Source organism: Erythrolamprus reginae, chromosome 5 (assembly GCF_031021105.1).
Source record: "Erythrolamprus reginae isolate rEryReg1 chromosome 5, rEryReg1.hap1, whole genome shotgun sequence".
NCBI classification, from domain to species: domain Eukaryota; kingdom Metazoa; phylum Chordata; class Lepidosauria; order Squamata; family Dipsadidae; genus Erythrolamprus; species Erythrolamprus reginae.
The window spans coordinates 7,695,100-7,713,075 of NC_091954.1; the positions used below are offsets into that span (position 1 = coordinate 7,695,100).

Below are 17,976 nucleotides of genomic sequence, written 5' to 3' on the forward strand. Positions count from 1 at the left end.
AAATAGTAGTTATTTGAATTTTGAATTTATTTTTATACATTTGCTCCTTTGTTGTTTTAATTTTATGGTGTTTAATGGTGTTTTTAACTCATGGCATTGTGCCTTGAATCATTTCGATTAGGAAACCCTATAAACAGAATCAACACTTTTCATACCAACATTATTTTGTTAAGATAATTCAGCATTAAATAGAGTCAATGGTGCGACCATAGTTCAAACATCCTCTTGTAATACTCATGGATCTTGAAGTTCAAATACAACAATGGACTCTCAAGATTTCAGCCATTTCATTTCAAAAGATCACTTAGCTTTTGTTTTTAAAGATGTTCATGGCATAAGAAAAGCCACAATTTTTCATTTTTTGAAAATTTCAAATTAACCAAGTATGATTCCACATGCCTCCTTACAATTTCAAAACTCATGTAGAGACATACTCATGTCACATAGAAGAAGAGTATCTTTTGTCTCTCCTAAATATCTTCAGAGCAGCAATTCTGGAGAACTTAATTGAATAGGCTTATTATTCCACTCAGTTCAAGGGTCTCTCAAGAGCTTATGTTCTTAATTTTTCAATAAACCTGTGCTACTTCTCAGAAATTGTTAAATGTTCAAGACAAAATGACAGATGATTTGTGAATGCTCCTATACGCCCAAGTCTCTAGGGCTGAGTTTCTGCACCTTAACAATAGGACATGTGAATTTCAACTCCCAACCAGCCAAGAGAAAATATTACTTAAATACATTTATCAGGTTAATGTTCTCTTTTTCATTCGAGAGCTCAAGGTCTCTCTTTCGTCTCAAACTGCCAATGATGTAGGTTGGGCTGAGAAGACAGGACTAGTCACAATATATCTCCATAAATAAACTCTCTGTGATTGTTTCTGGAAAGCTGGCTTAATCTATCTATCTATCTATCTATCTATCTATCTATCTATCTATCTATCTATCTATCTATCTATCTATCTATCTATCTATCTATCTATCCTGTCTGTCTGTCTGTCTGTCTATCTATCCTGTCTGTCTGTCTGTCTGTCTGTCTATCCTGTCTGTCTGTCTGTCTGTCTGTCTGTCTGTCTGTCTGTCTGTCTGTCTGTCTGTCTGTCTGTCTATCTATCTATCTATCTATCTATCTATCTATCTATCTATCTATCTATTTATTGGATTTGTATGCCACCCCTCTCCGAAGACTCGGGACGGCTAACAGCAATAATAAGACAGCACATAATAATAATCCAATACTAAAAACAATTAAAAACCCATTATTATAAAAACCAAACAGACATACAGACATACCATGCATAAAATTGTAACGGCCTAGGGGGAAAGAGTATCTCAGTTCCCCCATGCCTGGTGGCAGAGGTGGGTTTTAAGTAGCTTACGAAAGGCAAGGAGGGTGGGGGCAATTCTAATCTCTGGGGGGGAATTGGTTCCAGAGGGCCAGGGCCGCCACAGAGAAGGCTCTTCCCCTGGGACCTGGCAAACGACATTGTTTAGTTGACGGGACCCGGAGAAGGCCCACTCTGTGGGACCTAACTGGTCGCTGGGATTTGTGCAGCAGAAGGCGGTCCCAGAGATAATCTGGTCCGGTGCCATGAAGGGCTTTATAGGTCATAACCAACACTTTGAATTGTGAATGGAAACTGATCAACAACCAATGCAGACTGCGGAGTGTTGGTGTAACATGGGCATATTTGGGGAAGCCCATGATTGCTCTCGCAGCTGCTTTCTGCACGATCTGAAGTTTCCGAACACTTTTCAAAGGTAATATTAATGCCAATATCACCCTGCAAAATAAGTTATTCAAAACTGCAGTAAGTGATGCACATAAAAAGATGATTTTGCCTGGTCTAAACTGGTTACGTGACTTCTTGAAAGTGGGGTGCTTCTGATTTTATGGCAAAGGCTGAGTTAGGTAGAGTCAAAAACTGAAGTCTGTAAATCTATCCACTTCCTTCTTACAAATCTTTGGCATCTTGACAGTTGCAAGCCAGACTACATTGAAGAATTGGAAGTTAATGATAGCTGGCAGCCAGACATCTTTCTAGAATTCCTGGCTCTTTAAATACATGGCAACAGACAAACAAAATGGGCCTAACAGGACATATTGAGGCTTACTTCAGTTTATAATACTGTGTAGAAAAAGTGGGGCCTTGTCTCTACTCCTCAGTGTGAATGTGGTGCTCCTCGACAAAACATCTGTTCTGACCTAGGCTTCTGATAAAGCACAAACGGAGTCCCAAAAACGCTCTTTTTATTTCAACAGCTGTGAATTACATTCATTCACGGCCGTAATAAGCCCCAAACAGTTTTAATTAGTCCGACAGAAGTCTGCCACATTCTTTCAGAAGGGACCTGATAAGCTCCAACCTTTATCTCTCTTGACCCGCTACCAAAGACCTAATTGGCAAGTATCGTTGCAAGGCCAAACAGAGCACAGAATCAAAACGGAGCTGCATAGTTAAACCAACCAAGTTGCCTCCTGAGGGCAAAAGAAGAAGGGAACGACAGAGAATGAGGTGGCTGGATGGAGCCACTGAAGCAGTAGGCATGAGCTTAAACAATGTCGCTTGGCGGGACCCAGGGGAAGAGCTTTCTCTGTGGCGGCCCCGGCCCTCTGGAACCAACTCCCCCCAGAGATTAGAATTGCCCCCACCCTCCTTGCCTTTCGTAAGCTGCTTAAAACCCACCTCTGCCGCCAGGCATGGGGGAATTGAGATACACTTTCCCCCTAGGCCTTTACAATTTTATGCATGGTATGTCTGTATGTATGATTGGTTTTTATATTAATGGGTTTTTAACTGTTTTTAGTATTGGATTATTGTTATACAGTGATCCCCCGATCATTGCGAGGGTTCCGTTCCAGGACCCCCCGCAACGAGTGGGTTTTCGCGAAGTAGCGCTGCAGAAGTAAAAACACCATCTGCGCATGCACAGATGGTGTTTTTACTTCCGCAGCGCTAGTGAGGAGCCGAAGATTGGGGGCGGCGCGGCTGTTTTAAAACGTCGCCGCCGGCATGGGGGGCATGCCAGCACCCCCCGGACCCCCAACCCGGGTTTGGGGGGCTGCTAGGAAGCCCCCCATGCCGGCGGCGACGTTTTAAAACAGCTGCGCGGCTTGCCAACTGAGTCCCGAAGACAAACGTCAAAGGTGAACTTCCGCATTTGTCTTCGGGACTCATTGGGAAGCCGCGCGGCTGTTTTAAAACGTCGCCGCCAGCATGGGGGGCTTCCTAGCAGCCCCCCAAACCCGGGTTGGGGGTCCGGGGGGTGCTGGCAAGCCCCCCATGCCGGCGGCGACGTTTTAAAACAGCCGCGCCGCCCCCAATCTTCGGCTCCTCGCTAGCGGGCAGGCAGGCGGCGGACAAGCCGTTCGCTCGCGCTCGCTCTCGCCGCTTTCCAGCTGAGTCCTGAAGCGAATTCGCTTCAGGACTCAGCTGGGAAGCGGCGAGAATGAACGGCGTGGGCGGGCGAAGGGCGGGCGGCAGCGAGGAGTTTGCGTGGGCGGTGGGGAAACTCCTTGCTGATGCCCGCCGCTCGGGGGAAGACCTAGGGAAGCCGCCCAGCAGCTGATCTGCCCGGCGCCATCTACGCATGCGTGCCCATAGAAAAAAAGGGCACGCATGCGCAGATGGTGTTTTGACTTCCGGGTTGAAAAATCGCAAATTAGCCTGTTCGCTATGGTCGGGAACGCAATAACCGGGGGATCACTGTATATTGTTTTATTACTGTTGTTAGCCGTCCCGAGTCTGCGGAGAGGGGTGGCATACAAATCCAATAAATAAATAAATAAGTAAGTAAGTAAGTAAGTAAGTAAGTAAGTAAGTAAGTAAGTAAGTAAGTAAATAAATAAAATAAAATAAATAAAATAAAATAAATAAAATAAATAAAATAAATAAAATAAATAACATAAATAAAATAAATAAAATAAATAAAATAAAATAAATAAAATAAATAACATAAATAAAATAAATAACATAAATAAAATAAATAGCAGAGCACAGGAAGGCCTACAACCGTTTTTTCCTCAAGTGTCAAAAGAGTGTCACGCATGTGCGAGTGCCCACACCCATAATTCAATGCCCGGAGAGAGCAAAAACAGCTTCTCCTACTCACCGGAGGTCCTCTGGAGGCTGAAAACGGCCTTTCCCCCAACTTCCGGTGGGCCCAATGGGTTTGTATTTCGCCCTCCCCAGACTCCAAAGGCTTCCCTGAAGCAGGGAGAGGGTAAAAAAGCCCACCCCATCCCCCTGGAGCAGACCTGGGCAAGGGGCAGCCTGTGGGCTGCATCCGGCCCGCTCGCTGTCTGTGACCGGTTTCCTGCAGGAGGAAGCCATGGCGGGGGGGGGGGGGGGAGAAACAAGCTCCTCGAATGAACAGGACAAAAAAGCACCCACCAACAAGGCTCCGTTATGTTCTGCCGGGCTCTCTGGTATGAGCCTCCTGAAAATTCAAGGGTATAAATTTCAGACACACACACACGTTTGAAAATTCAAAACAATGTTCCTTATCAAAAAATTCAAAAGAAACAAAGCACCCTTTTTTTTATTGCAAAGAGCACTCGTCCCAAAACAACCTTGTAGGCTGTACAATTCCCTTAATCAGTCCTTAAGTACTTAGCTAGCAGCTGTGAAGAAACGTCACAGCCCTCCTTCTTCCAAAGAAGTGAGACACACACACTTTGCTCCGCTTTGGTTTCAAAGGCGTGAAAAATCAACAAAGTCTGGAAATAGCAAGGCACGGTCCTGAAGAAACAACGATCAGATAATCTTCCACAACGGCCCAAGCCAGCACGCTGCTATTTATATCAGCAGCTCTAATTACTGGAGCCCCACCCAAACACAGGTGGCCTCTCTTATCTCCTGTAATATGTCCTCAATTGGTCTCTTCTACGCATAACTCTGTGCCTGCGTGGGTCCAAGACCTCTGCATCCGAATCGACCGAAGATAATGGAGATTGGCTTCCTGGGCTGTGTGCCAAGCCCCCCCTCTTCCAAATCACTCCCACCTTCTTCTTTGTCCGAGGAAACTGAACTACCTGACTCTGTCGGCAATAAAACAGGCCTATGACATGTTGAAGTTTCCTCTGCATCCACCTCCACATTCCCTGGGGCAGGAGCTGGGCCAGAGCCAACCACAATAATATATAACACTGCTGTCCATAAATTGCATCGCTAGAGGCTTTCTGGAAGCCAAAAATGCCCTCCCAGAACCTCTGTGTGAGCCAAAAATCAGCTGGCCGACACACACATCCCAATTGGAGCTGAGCTAGGGCAACAGCTCGTTTGCCAGTAGATATGGCTCCGCGTGCCATCTGTGGCACCCGTGCCATAGGTTTGCCACCACTGGCCTAGAGGAACGTTATCCAAGGGGCCACGATGGGTTGGACACGACTTTGCAACTACAGTAACAACAACAAACAGCGTTTGCCCAGGTTCGCCTGGTGCACCAGTTGCGGCCCTATTTGGACCGGGAGTCACTGCTCACAGTCACTCATGCCCTCATCACCTCGAGGCTCGACTACTGTAACGCTCTCTACATGGGGCTACCTTTGAAGAGTGTTCGGAAACTTCAGATCGTGCAGAATGCAGCTGCGAGAGCTATCATGGGCTTTTCCAAATATGCCCATGTTACACCAACACTCTGCAGTCTGCATTAGTTGCCGATCAGTTTCCGGTCACAATTCAAAGTGTTGGTCATCACCTATAAAGCCCTTCATGGCACCGGACCAGGGTATCTACGAGACCGCCTTCTGCCGCACGAATCCCAACGACCAGTTAGGTCCCACAGAGTTGGCCTTCTCCGGGTCCCGTCAACTAAACAATGTCGTTTGGCGGGACCCAGGGGAAGAGCCTTCTCTGTGGCGGCCCCGACCCTTTGGAACCAACTCCCCCCAGATATCAGAGTTGCCCCCACCCTCCTAGCCTTTCGTAAGCTCCTTAAAACCCATCTCTGTCGTCAGGCATGGGGGAATTGACACTTTCCCTCCCCCTAGGCTTATAAAATTTATGCATGGTATGCTAGTATGTATGATTGGTTTCTAAATTGGGGTTTTCAAATTAACTTAAATATTAGATTTGTTTACATTGTATTATTATTGCTGTGAGCCGCCCCGAGTCTGCAGAGAGGGGCGGCATACAATTCTGATTAATAAATAAACAGCCTGTACTTGGTGGTGTAAATTTTCTGTATTCTTTGAAAATGTCACTCAACTGATTTTATTTATTTGTTTTGGTCTTTTTCCTTCCGACTTCTCCCACATGTTCACTACGCATCCTGGCACAGTGAAATGAACAACCGTGGTTGTTCGTATTGTAACGAAAGCGGTTCACGTATCTCGATTAAGCAGAATCTCATTCCAGCTGATCACGCCTGCAGGATCGCACAGAGGACCATATGGAGCTGGAAACTGAGTTACTAGGGCAACATGGGCAGCCCAACAACGTAAGATGGGCAGGCTGCTTTGCGTTGCCTCATTATGCAGCCTAATGATCTGCAACGATCTCCTACTGGAGTTGGTTTTTCTCTCTCTGCGAAGTTGGGAGTTCCAAGATCCAAACACAGAAGCCAAAATCCAATGTTTCCTGTGGCAAGAGTCTTGGGAAATATCAATATTTTCATTTAGAAAAAGAGTAAAAATGAAAACGTTAAAAGGCTGACTATTAATTCCAACTTCTCTTCCCTCCAAATTTTATCTAGGCAGCAAAGAATATGAGCTTCATGAATTCTCTTATTCCATCCTTGTCTCTTAGTAGAAAAAAAATTCATAAAATGGAGCAATCTTGCAGAATCTCCTATATTATTTCCCAGCCTTGACAGCCTTAAGATTTATTTTTATTTTACATTTATTTTATTTGTCAAGCATGTACAAGATAGCAGGTATTGGTATAAACATGAGCAAAGTAGGTACAGTAATACCTCGTCTTACGAACCTAATTGGTTCCGGAAGTAGGTTCGTAAGGCGAAAAGTTCGTAAGACGAAACATTGTTTCCCATAGGAAACAATGTAAAAGCGATTAATCTGTGCAAAAAGAAAAATCGCAAAATGGCGCTCCGCTGGGCGCCACCGCCCGGCGGTCACCTTTTAAAACAGCCGGGGGGCTTCTCGGCGTTCTCCCGAACGCCGAACCTGGACGTTCGGGTTCAGGTTCAGGAGGCCGCCGAGAAATGCCCGGCTGTTTCAAAAGGTTACAGCTGGGTGGCGCCGCTCAGCGGAGCGCCATTTTTGCAATTGGCGGCGGCGTTTTCGGCCGATCCGGAGGCTAGAAAGGAGGTGGGGAATCCCAATAGGGAATTCCATGGGTGGATCTTTGACGTCACTAAGATTTGTATGCCGCCTCTCTCCGTAGACTCGGGGCGGCTAACAACAGTAATAAAAAACAGCATGTAAATCCAATACTAAAACAACTAAAAAACCCTTACTGTAAAACCAAACATACATACAAACAAACAAACATACCATGCATAAAATTGTAAAGGCCTAGGGGGAAAGAATATCTCAGTTCCACCATGCCTGACAGCAGAGGTGGGTTTTAAGGAGCTTACGAAAGGCAAGGAGGGTGGGGGCAATTCTAATCTCCGGGGGGAGTTGGTTCCAGAGGGCCGGGGCCGCCACAGAGAAGGCTCTTCCCCTGGGCCCCGCCAAACGACATTGTTTAGTTGACGGGACCCGGAGAAGACCCATGCTGTGGGACCTGACTGGTCGCTGGGATTCATGCAGCAGAAGGCGGTCCCTGAGATAATCTGGTCCGGTGCCCTGAAGGGCTGTATAGGTCATAACCAACACTTTGAATTGTGACCGGAAACTGATTGGCCACCAATGCAGACTGCGGAGTGTTGGTGTTACATGGGCATTTTTGGGAAAGCCCACGATTGCTCTCGCAGCTGCATTCTGCACGATCATATCTGAAAGCCCACTCCCAGGCTGCAATTCCATGATGTTTCTTCATAAAAACGTTCCTGAGACCTGGCAGCACCTTGAGTTTGATGAAGCAACAGGTAAGCCGGTACATCAGAATTAGACGCCTTCATTAACCATTCTCCCAATTTATATTTTGCATTTCAAACATCACCTTGTTCATCAAAAGAGAAATGTCAGCCGCCGTTTTGATTCAGTTCGTGAATACTTTGACTATATTCCCCGCTGGGTTCCAATTTAGAAGGAGGAGGCAAGCTTTTGAAAAAGATTTTTAAAAAAGTGTTCTAGCAGCACTCGAGTCCTCTCTGCAATTTCTAAAATGTCAAACATTAATATTCTGAAAGAAAGTGATTAGCAATCTCTCTTTTTCATGGCCACCACTAATCCCAAACAAAACCTCCCTACTTATCTTCTTCCCAATTTCAGTTTTGACAACACAAATCACTGAGAAGTAATTTTAAAGTGCTAGAAATGTCAAGTTACTTTTTAAAAAAAGTGATTAAATGTGACTTGAATTAACCATTTGGGAGGAGGGGAAACAAGATAGATGGACGAAAAATAGGTAGAAAAAAAATCCAGAAAGGTAAAATATGAAGTGAACAGGGAATTTACAAGTAGCAGAGGAGACTAGAGTTTTCAATATTTATTACTGGGTTTAAAGTTTTTATTTATTTATTTATTTTGTCCAATACACAATGAGGGTTTTAGTGGGTACATATCTATATACACGTAGTAAAATACATGATGAAGGTTATAGAGGAGATACTCATAGTAAAATATATCTAAGAAATAATAGAAAAGAAGATATAGTAATAGAACATATCAATGAAACATAGAAACATAGAAGTCTGACGGCAGAAAAAGACCTCCTGGTCCATCTAGTCTGCACTTATACTATTTTCTGTATTTTATCTTACAATGGATATATGTTTATCCCAGGCATGTTTAAATTCAGTTACTGTGGATTTATCTACCACGTCTGCTGGAAGTTTGTTCCAAGGATCTACTACTCTTTCAGTAAAATAATATTTTCTCATGTTGCTTTTGATCTTTCCCCCAACTAACGTCAGATTGTGTCCCCTTGTTCTTGTGTTCACTTTCCTATTATAAACACTTCCCTCCTGGACCTTATTTAACCCTTTAACATATTTAAATGTTTCGATCATGTCCCCCCTTTTCCTTCTGTCCTCCAGACTATACAGATTGAGTTCATTAAGTCTTTCCTGATACGTTTTATGCTTAAGACCTTCCACCATTCTTGTAGCCCGTCTTTGGACCCGTTCAAAGAATAGAAGAAGAGATATAGGAATAGAAGAAAGGTATAGGAGATATAGGAGATCAATAAATAAATAAATAAATAAATAGCAATAAATAAATAAATAAATAAATAAATAAATAGTAGTTAAATACAATTTTAAAGACATCATTGTTAAAGCCCAAGTACCAGTAATATATCAATATCAACTGCAATACAGGAAGTTCTTCCTTAATGATTGCAGTAGAGGCCAGCCAATCCGTTGCTCATCAACATAGGTGTTAAGTGAGATTCTTGAATAGAGTTCACCTGTATGGAATCCTCACTGCGTAACAGACATTAATACAATTGAAGGAGTCCAGAAATACTTCACAAGAAGAGTCCTCCACTCCTCCTCACGCAAAAAATTACCTTACTCCTCAAGACTTCAGTTTTCTCTCATCCATATATCCTTCCTCTACTCTTCATTGATGTATTCTATTCTCACATTAGAGAAACATCTTTCAGCTGGGGCGAGGGGGGCGTTTGCCCAGGTTCGCCTGGTGCACCAGTTGGGGCCCTATTTGGACCGGGAGTCAGTGCTCACAGTCACTCATGCCCTCATCACCTCGAGGCTCGACTACTGTAATGCTCTCTACATGGGGCTACCTTTGAAAAGTGTTCGGAAACTTCAGATCGTGCAGAATGCAGCTGCAAGAGCAATCATGGGCTTACCCAGGTATGCCCATGTTTCACCATCACTCCGCAGTCTGCATTGGTTGCCGATCAGTTTCTGGGCACAATTCAAAGTGTTGGTCATCACCTATAAAGCCCTTCATGGCACCGGACCAGGGTATCTACGAGACCGCCTTCTGCCGCATGAATCCCAGCAACCGGTTAGGTCCCACAGAGTGGGCCTTCTCCGGGTCCCGTCAACAAAACAATGTCGTTTGGGGGGCCCAGGGGAAAAGCCTTCTCTGTGGCGGCCCCGGCCCTCTGGAGCCAACTCCCCCAGAGATTAGAATTGCCCCCACTCTCCTTGCCTTTCGTAAGCTCCTTAAAACCCACCTCTGTCGTCAGGCATGGGGGAATTGAGATATTCTTTCCCCCTAGGCCTTTACAATTTAGGCATGTCATGTTTGTAGGGATGTTTGGTTTTACAATAAGGGTTTTTTTTAGTTGTTTTAATATTGAATTTATATGATGTTTTTTATTACTGTTGTTAGCCGCCCTGAGTCTACGGAGAGGGGCGGCATACAAATCCAATCAATCAATCAATCAATCAATAAATAAATAAATAAATAAATGTCTCTTCTTCTATCCCTTCCTTGATATTTACTACTACACGTTTTTATTCTCTTTAACTTTCAATTTGGATGAGATGTAAACTGCTGAACTACAGCTAGTTCAATGCTGCACTCTAACCACTGCGCCACCCCGGCTCAAACACAACCCTGATGTTGCCATCAATTAAATGGAGTTTGACACCCCTGTTTAGAAACATAGAAACATAGAAGACTGACGGCAGAAAAAGACCTCATGGTCCGTCTAGTATGCCCTTATACTATTTCCTGTATTTTATCTTAGGATGGTTATATGTTTATCCCAGGCATGTTTAAATTCAGTTACTGTGGATTTACCAACCACATCTTCTGGAAGTTTGTTCCAAGGATCTACTACTCTTTCAGTAAAATAATATTTTCTCATGTTGCTTTTGATCTTTCCCCCAACTAACTTCAGATTGTGTCCCCTTGTTCTTGTGTTCACTTTCCTATTAAAAACACTTCCCTCCTGAACCTTATTTAACCCTTTAACATATTTAAATGTTTCGATCATGTCCCCCCTTTTCCCTTCTGTCCTCCAGACTATACAGATTGAGTCCATGAAGTCTTTCCTGATACGTTTGATGCTTAAGACCTTCCACCATTCTTGTAGCCCGTCTTTGGACCCCTTCAATTTTGTCAATATCTTTTTGTAGGTGAGGTCTCCAGAACTGAACCACAGTATTCCAAATGTGGTCTCACCAGTGCTCTATATAAGGGGATCATAATCTCCCTCTTCCTGCTTGTTATACCTCTAGCTATGCAGCCAAGCATCCTACTTGCTTTTCCTACCGCCCGACCACACTGCTCACCCATTTATTGATTACGTTTTGTTACCCTGCCTTTTCATAAAAACTATACAGAAGCAGTGGAGTTAATATTCTGAGCTCTTCAAAATACACCGGCTGCCTAAGTGTGTGATTTAAAGAAATAAAAAAATAAAATAAAATTAGGATGTACCGTTTTTTTTACAGCGTGCTCCAAGAAGCATTGTCTCCTCTTCAGACCCGAGACAATTACGTTTTTGAAAGGAACCAAAAGCCTAAAAACGTTATGCTCCGTTTTAAGTACTGCTCAGCTAAAGTACACTTTGCGCTAAAGAAATCAAGGAACTGAAGAAGGCCCTAAATTGCCTTCTTACTTTAATGGCAAATCACGGCTTCTCTCTTAATGAACAACAAAGGAATGCAATTTAGACAATTTGTTCAACCTAACAACACGGAGAGCTAATATCCCTGTGAAGAGAGAGAGACAAAGTCTGCTGCTTCAGGTGATATCACAAGTTTAGATGTTTCTTTTAATGGACTTATTCTGCCCGGATGCCCAGATACTCTATGGCAGGGGTCCCCAAACTTTTTACACAGGGGGCCAGTTCACTGTCCCTCGGACTGTTGGAGGGCCGGACTATAAAAAAAAACTATGAACAAATCCCTATGCACACTGCACATGCCTTGTTTTAAAGTAAAAAACAAAACGTGAACGTACTATTTAGAGGGGGGAGAAGATCTGAAATTCATATATGTTTATGTTTTGTTTTTAATTTTCTTTTGTTAACATCTGATTGGCTATACAAGGTTTTCTTGGCTTATGAAAAATGTATAAAGAAAGAAGGAAGCACTTTGGCATAATGGTTAATAAGTTAGAAATATAATTGAAGAAGGAACTTTTTGAAGGAACATTAAGGAGGGAATTTAATTAAAAGAAAATGAATGTAACTGGATGACAAAATTAGAAAAAAAAACCTTTTGCAACTTTTTTGATGATTGATATTAGTTACTAACAAAATACCGCATTTTATTCATGGAAAATTAGATGGTATGCTGTATTGTTTGAATGTATGTTGAGAGAATTTTTTTTAAAAATTACCCCCACCAAAACAGTCCTTCCTTTCTCTGTCCCTCCATTCATTTCTTCCTTCCTTCCTTCCTTCCTTCCTCCCTTCCTTCCTTGTTCCCTCCATTTCTCCTTCCTTCCTTCTTTACTTCCTCCCTCCCTCCTTCATTCCTCTCCACTTCTCCTTCCCTCCCTCTCTTTCCCTTTTCTTTCTTTCTCTCTCTCTTTTCCCTGTGCTCTCGTCACTCACTGGCGGGCCGGATAAATGGCCTCAGTGGGCCGCATGTGGCCCGCAGGCCGTAGTTTGGGGACCGCTGCTCTATGGTATGAGTCTCCCGAAAATTCAAGGGTACAAATTTCAGACACACACACACTTGAAAGTTCAAAAACAATGTTCTTTATCACAAAAATTCAAAAGGAACTAAGCACCCTTTTTTGTATTGCAAAGAGCACTCGTCCCAAAACAACCTGGTAGTCTGTACAATCCCCTTAATCAGTCCTTAAGTACTTAGCTAGCAGCTGTGAAAAAACGTCACAGCCCTCCTTCTTCCATGAGTTGAAACACACACGTTTTGCTCTGCCTTGGTTTCAAAGTCGTGAAAAATCAACAAACAGCAAGGCACAGTCCTGAAGAACAACGATCAGATAATCTTCCACAACGGCCCAAGCCAGCACACTGCTATTTATATCAGCAGCTCTAATTACTGGAGCCCCACCCAAACACAGGTGGCCTCTCTTATCTCCTGTAATATGTCCTCAATTGGTCTCTTCTATGCATAATTCTGCACCTGCGTGGGTCTAACACTTCCTCATCCAAATCGACCGAAGATAATGGAGATTGGCATCCTAGGCTGTGTTCCAAGCCCCCTTCTTCCAAGTCATCCCCACCTTCTTCTTCATCCGAGGAAACTGCACTACCTGACTCTGTCGGCAAGAAAACAGGCCTATGACATGTTGATGTTTCCCCTGCATCCACCTCCACATTCCTTGGGGCAGGATCTGGGCCAGAGCCAACCACAACAGATACATAGAAACATAGAAACATATAAGACTGACGGCAGAAAAAGACCTCATGGTCCATCTAGTCTGCTCTTATACTATTTCCTGTATTTTATCTTAGGATGGATATATGTTTATCCCAGGCATGTTTAAATTCAGTTACTGTGGATTTACCAACCACGTTTGCTGGAAGTTTGTTCCAAGGATCTACTACTCTTTCAGTAAAATAATATTTTCTCATGTTGCTTTTGATCTTTCCCCCAACTAACTTCAGATCGTGTCCCCTTGTTCTTGTGTTCACCTTCCTATTAAAAACACTTCCCTCCTGGACCTTATTTAACCCTTTAACATATTTAAATGTTTCGATCATGTCCCCCCTTTTCCTTCTGTCCTCCAGACTATACAGATTGAGTTCATGAAGTCTTTCCTGATACGTTTTATGCTTAAGACCTTCCACCATTCTTGTAGCCCGTCTTTGGACCCGTTCAATTTTGTCAGTATCTTTTTGTAGGTGAGGTCTCCAGAAGTGAACACAGTATTCCAAATGTGGTCTCACCAGCGCTCTACACAGAGGGAATCACAATCTCCCTATTCCTGCTTGTTATACCTCTAGCTATGCAGCCAAGCATCCTGCTTGCTTTCCTTACCGCCTGACTGCACTGTTCACCCATTTTGAGACTGTCAGAAATCACTACCCCTAGATCCTTCTCTTCTGAAGTTTTTGCTAACACAGAACTGCCAATACAATACTCAGATTGAGATCTACTACTATGCAGCCAAGCATCTTACTTGCTTTCCCTACCGCCTGACTGCACTGTTCACCCATTTTGAGACTGTCAGATACAGAGAAAGCCAATTGTCTATCCACAGAAAAGCACCGTTGTTCTCGCTGGTTTTCCACTGCGATGCCCACTTCCCAAATTCACGAAAGCAAAGGCAGCCCTTCACTTACTGAAATCGATGAGGAACCTCCCAAATCCTTGCCTTTGGTATTGGGGCATGATCATGATGCAGGAGACGTTATACTTCTGCTGGCAGAGCTTTTCCTGGAAAAGAGGAAACAGGGGAGACCGCTGAAAATACCATGGAAGATGGAGGTGGGCATCACATAATGTAACAACCAGTTTGCCCAGCACCGGAAATGTTTGTGTGTGCGCACATGCTTGTTTTGCTCACAGGCCATCCGTGCAGGCGTGCAATCTTCCACGCAGGCGCACAGCAATGCAGAAGAAAATAGCATCAGGGTGGGTGGGCAGGCCCACCCGTTGGACGGAACTACTGGTTTGTTCGAATCTTCATCTTCATCGCTCCGTCCTTTGATGACAATCTACAACCTGCCATCCAGCTACTCAGGAAAAAAGAATGGCAGCCCTCAATCCAGGAAAGCTGTCCATCATCCCAGCGACCGATTAGGTCCCACAGAGTGGGCCTTCTCCGGGTCCCATCAACTAAACAATGTCGGTTGTCGGGCCCCAGGGGAAGAGCCTTCTCTGTGGCGGCCCCGACTCTCTGGAACCAGCTCCCCCCAGAGATTAGAACTGCCCCTACCCTCCTCGCCTTTCGTAAACTCCTCAAAACCCACCTTTGACATCAGGCATGGGGGAATTGAGATATCTCCCCCGGGCCTATATAATTTATGTATGGTATGCTTGTAGGTATGTCTGCTTAAAAATGGGGTTTTCTTAACTACTTTAAATTTTAAATTGTAAATTATTAGATTTGTTATGAATTGTTTTATTATGTTGTGAGCCGCCCCGAGTCTACGGAAAGGTGCGGCATACAAATCTAATAAATAAATAAATAAATAAATAAATCCCCAACCTAGAATAATTTACTACCTTTTCTTACGCAAAAGGAATCAATAGAACGAACTCGCAACTTGCAATACCTCCAGGACCGCCTTCTGCCGCACGAATCCCAGCGACCGGTTAGGTCCCACAGAGTTAGCCTTCTCCAGGTCCCGTCAACTAAACAATGTCGTTTGGCGGGACCCAGGGGAAGAGCCTTCTCTGTGGCGGCCCCGACCCTCTGGAACCAGCTCCCCCCGGAGATTAGAACTGCCCCCACCCTCCTTGCCTTTCGCAAACTTTTTAAAACCCAGCTCTGCCGTCAGGCATGGGGGAATTAAGACATCTCTCCTGGGCCTACACAGTTTATGCATGGTATGTTTGCATATATGTTTGCTTTTAATAAGGGGTTTTTAGTGTTTTTAAATTATTAGATTTGTTGGACATTGTTTTATTGTTGTAGTGAGCTGCCCTGAGTCTCCGGAGAGGGGCGGCATACAAATCTAATTAATAATAATAATAATAATAATAATAATAATAATAATAATAATAATAATATTTGGTACTGCGCCCAGCGTGCCAAGTACCACAGAGAAGCCCGTGAAAGTGGTCCCAGTGGTACTTGGCACGCTGGGCACAGTACCAAAGGATCTCAGTGTACATTTGAAAACCATCGGAATTGACAAAATCTCCATCTGTCAATTGCAAAAGGCTGCTTTACTGGGATCGGCAAACATAATTCGCCACTACATCACGCAGTCCTAGGTGCTTGGGAAGCGCCCGACTGGTGATGAAATACGAAATCCAGCATAGTGATCTCGTTTGCTGTGTTGTACTGACATAATAATAACTGTGCCTCATATAAATTTGTACTTATGCAGGTTTGGCCCTCTTCTGGCACAGTATTATAAGTTTGCTTTTTCAATTGCTATCTATTCCCGTGTACAATTTTAGCGCCCATGAATTCAGTGTATAAAAGAAACCTGCAAGTCTACATAGCATCTGATCCTTTGTTCACATCATTCATTGGATTGGCTCGTGGTTCCTTCTCCTGCCAAGAGGACAGAGCCCAACGAAATATATTTTGGGTGTTATCTTAAATGAGACCTTTAGTGAAATCTGACTTGTGTGGCATTTCACATTCAAGCAACAATTCCTGGCTATTTAGATGTTTTCCTGCAATATTTTTATACTAGGCTCCAAAACAAATCTTTTTATGTTTGAAATTTTTTTTTAAAAAGTGAACAAGCAAACAAAAATAATGGGAAAATATAAGCAGCGTCAGTGAGGTTTTCTGACTGGCCCACCTAATAAATAAATGGACCCGAGAGTCAACCGTGCTAACCAATTAGGGAGGCCTTATATCCTCTTTTTCACCCTGTGATGTCAGACATGCGATATAGCAGCAAAAATACAGCATGAGAGATCGAATGGTGAATGGGGGAATTAAGAGGATGATGCCATTCATGGGACTTGCTCTCCCAAAAGTATCAACAGCGTGATCACAATAAACAAGATGGCAGGCAGGACAGCCATCTGGATTTACACACACACACACACACACACACACACAAACAAACACACACATACGTATTTGCCTAGTGTGCATAACTGATAGCTCTGACAGCCCTGGATGGGTGTCAACAGACTCAAACTCAACCCTGATAAGACGGAGTGGCTGTGGGTTTTGCCTCCCAAGGACAATCCCATCTGTCCGTCCATCACCCTGGGGGGGGGGAGTAATGACCCCCTCAGAGAGGGTCCGCAACTTGGGCGTCCTCCTCGATCCACAGCTCACATTAGAGAAACATCTTTAAGCTGTGGCGAGGGGGGCGTTTGCCCAGGTTCGCCTGATGAACCAGTTGCGGCCCTATTTGGATCGGGAGTCACTGCTCACAGTCACTCGTGCCCTCATCACCTCGAGGCTCGACTACTGTAATGCTCTCTACATGGGGCTACCTTTGAAGAGTGTTCGGAAACTTCAGATCGTGCAGAATGCAGCTGCGAGAGCAATCATGGGCTTTTCCAAATATGCCCATGTTACACCAACACTCCGCAGTCTGCATTGGCTGCCGATCAATTTCCGGTCACAATTCAAAGTGTTGGTTATGACCTATAAAGTCCTTCATGGCATTGGACCAGGATACCTGTGAGACCGCCTTCTGCCGCACGAATCCCAGCGACCGGTTAAGTCCCACAGAGTGGGCCTTCTCCGCGTCCCGTTGACTAAACAGTGTCATCTGGCGGGACCCTGGGGTAGAGCCTTCTCTGTGGTGGCTCCGACCCTCTGGAACCAGCTCCCCCCAGAGATCAGGATTGCCCCCACCCTCCTTGCCTTTCGTAAACTTCTTAAAACTCACCTCTGCCGTCAGGCATGGGGGAACTGAGATATCTCCCCTTGCCTATGCAGTTTTATGTATGGTGTGTTGTATGTATGATTTTTAAACAATGGGGTTTTTTAGACTTTTAACGTTAGATTTATTATTATAGACTTTTAATATTAGATTTGTCATTGTATACTGTTTTTATCACTGTTGTGAGCCGCCCCGAGTCTGCGGAGAACGGTAGCATACAAATCTAATAAATAATAATAATAATAATAATAATAATAATAATAATAGGAAATAACCCATTATTTCTACAAAGTGAGGAACTTTGAGCGAGCGAGTTAACTTGAGCTAAATGGCTGGTTGGTGCTTATTAACAGGACATGGATGTTGTTTTAATTGAACAATGGCAGCAGTTAGGCAGAAATGGGCTCTTGGGGAAATAGACCAAGACCGCTCTGAAGGAAAGCATGAATGCTATTTGCTCCTACTTACAAACAAACAAACAAGCTTGGTGAATACTTGAATGGAAGAAATCCCAGGGCTGGACAGTAGAATA

General features: G+C 43.9%; 1 protein-coding gene across 7 annotated transcripts in view; it reads right to left on the reverse strand.

Annotated features, from left to right (window-relative positions):
- The window catches only part of KAT6B (lysine acetyltransferase 6B), a 116,981-nt gene that overhangs the window by 22,902 nt on the left and 76,103 nt on the right, over positions 1 to 17,976 (reverse strand). For all 7 annotated transcript variants that reach the window (XM_070752030.1, XM_070752029.1, XM_070752031.1 and 4 more), the window contains exon 13: positions 14,256 to 14,349. In XM_070752030.1, coding sequence (XP_070608131.1) covers positions 14,256 to 14,349 — 94 coding nt within the window. The remainder of the gene's footprint in view (positions 1 to 14,255; positions 14,350 to 17,976) is intronic.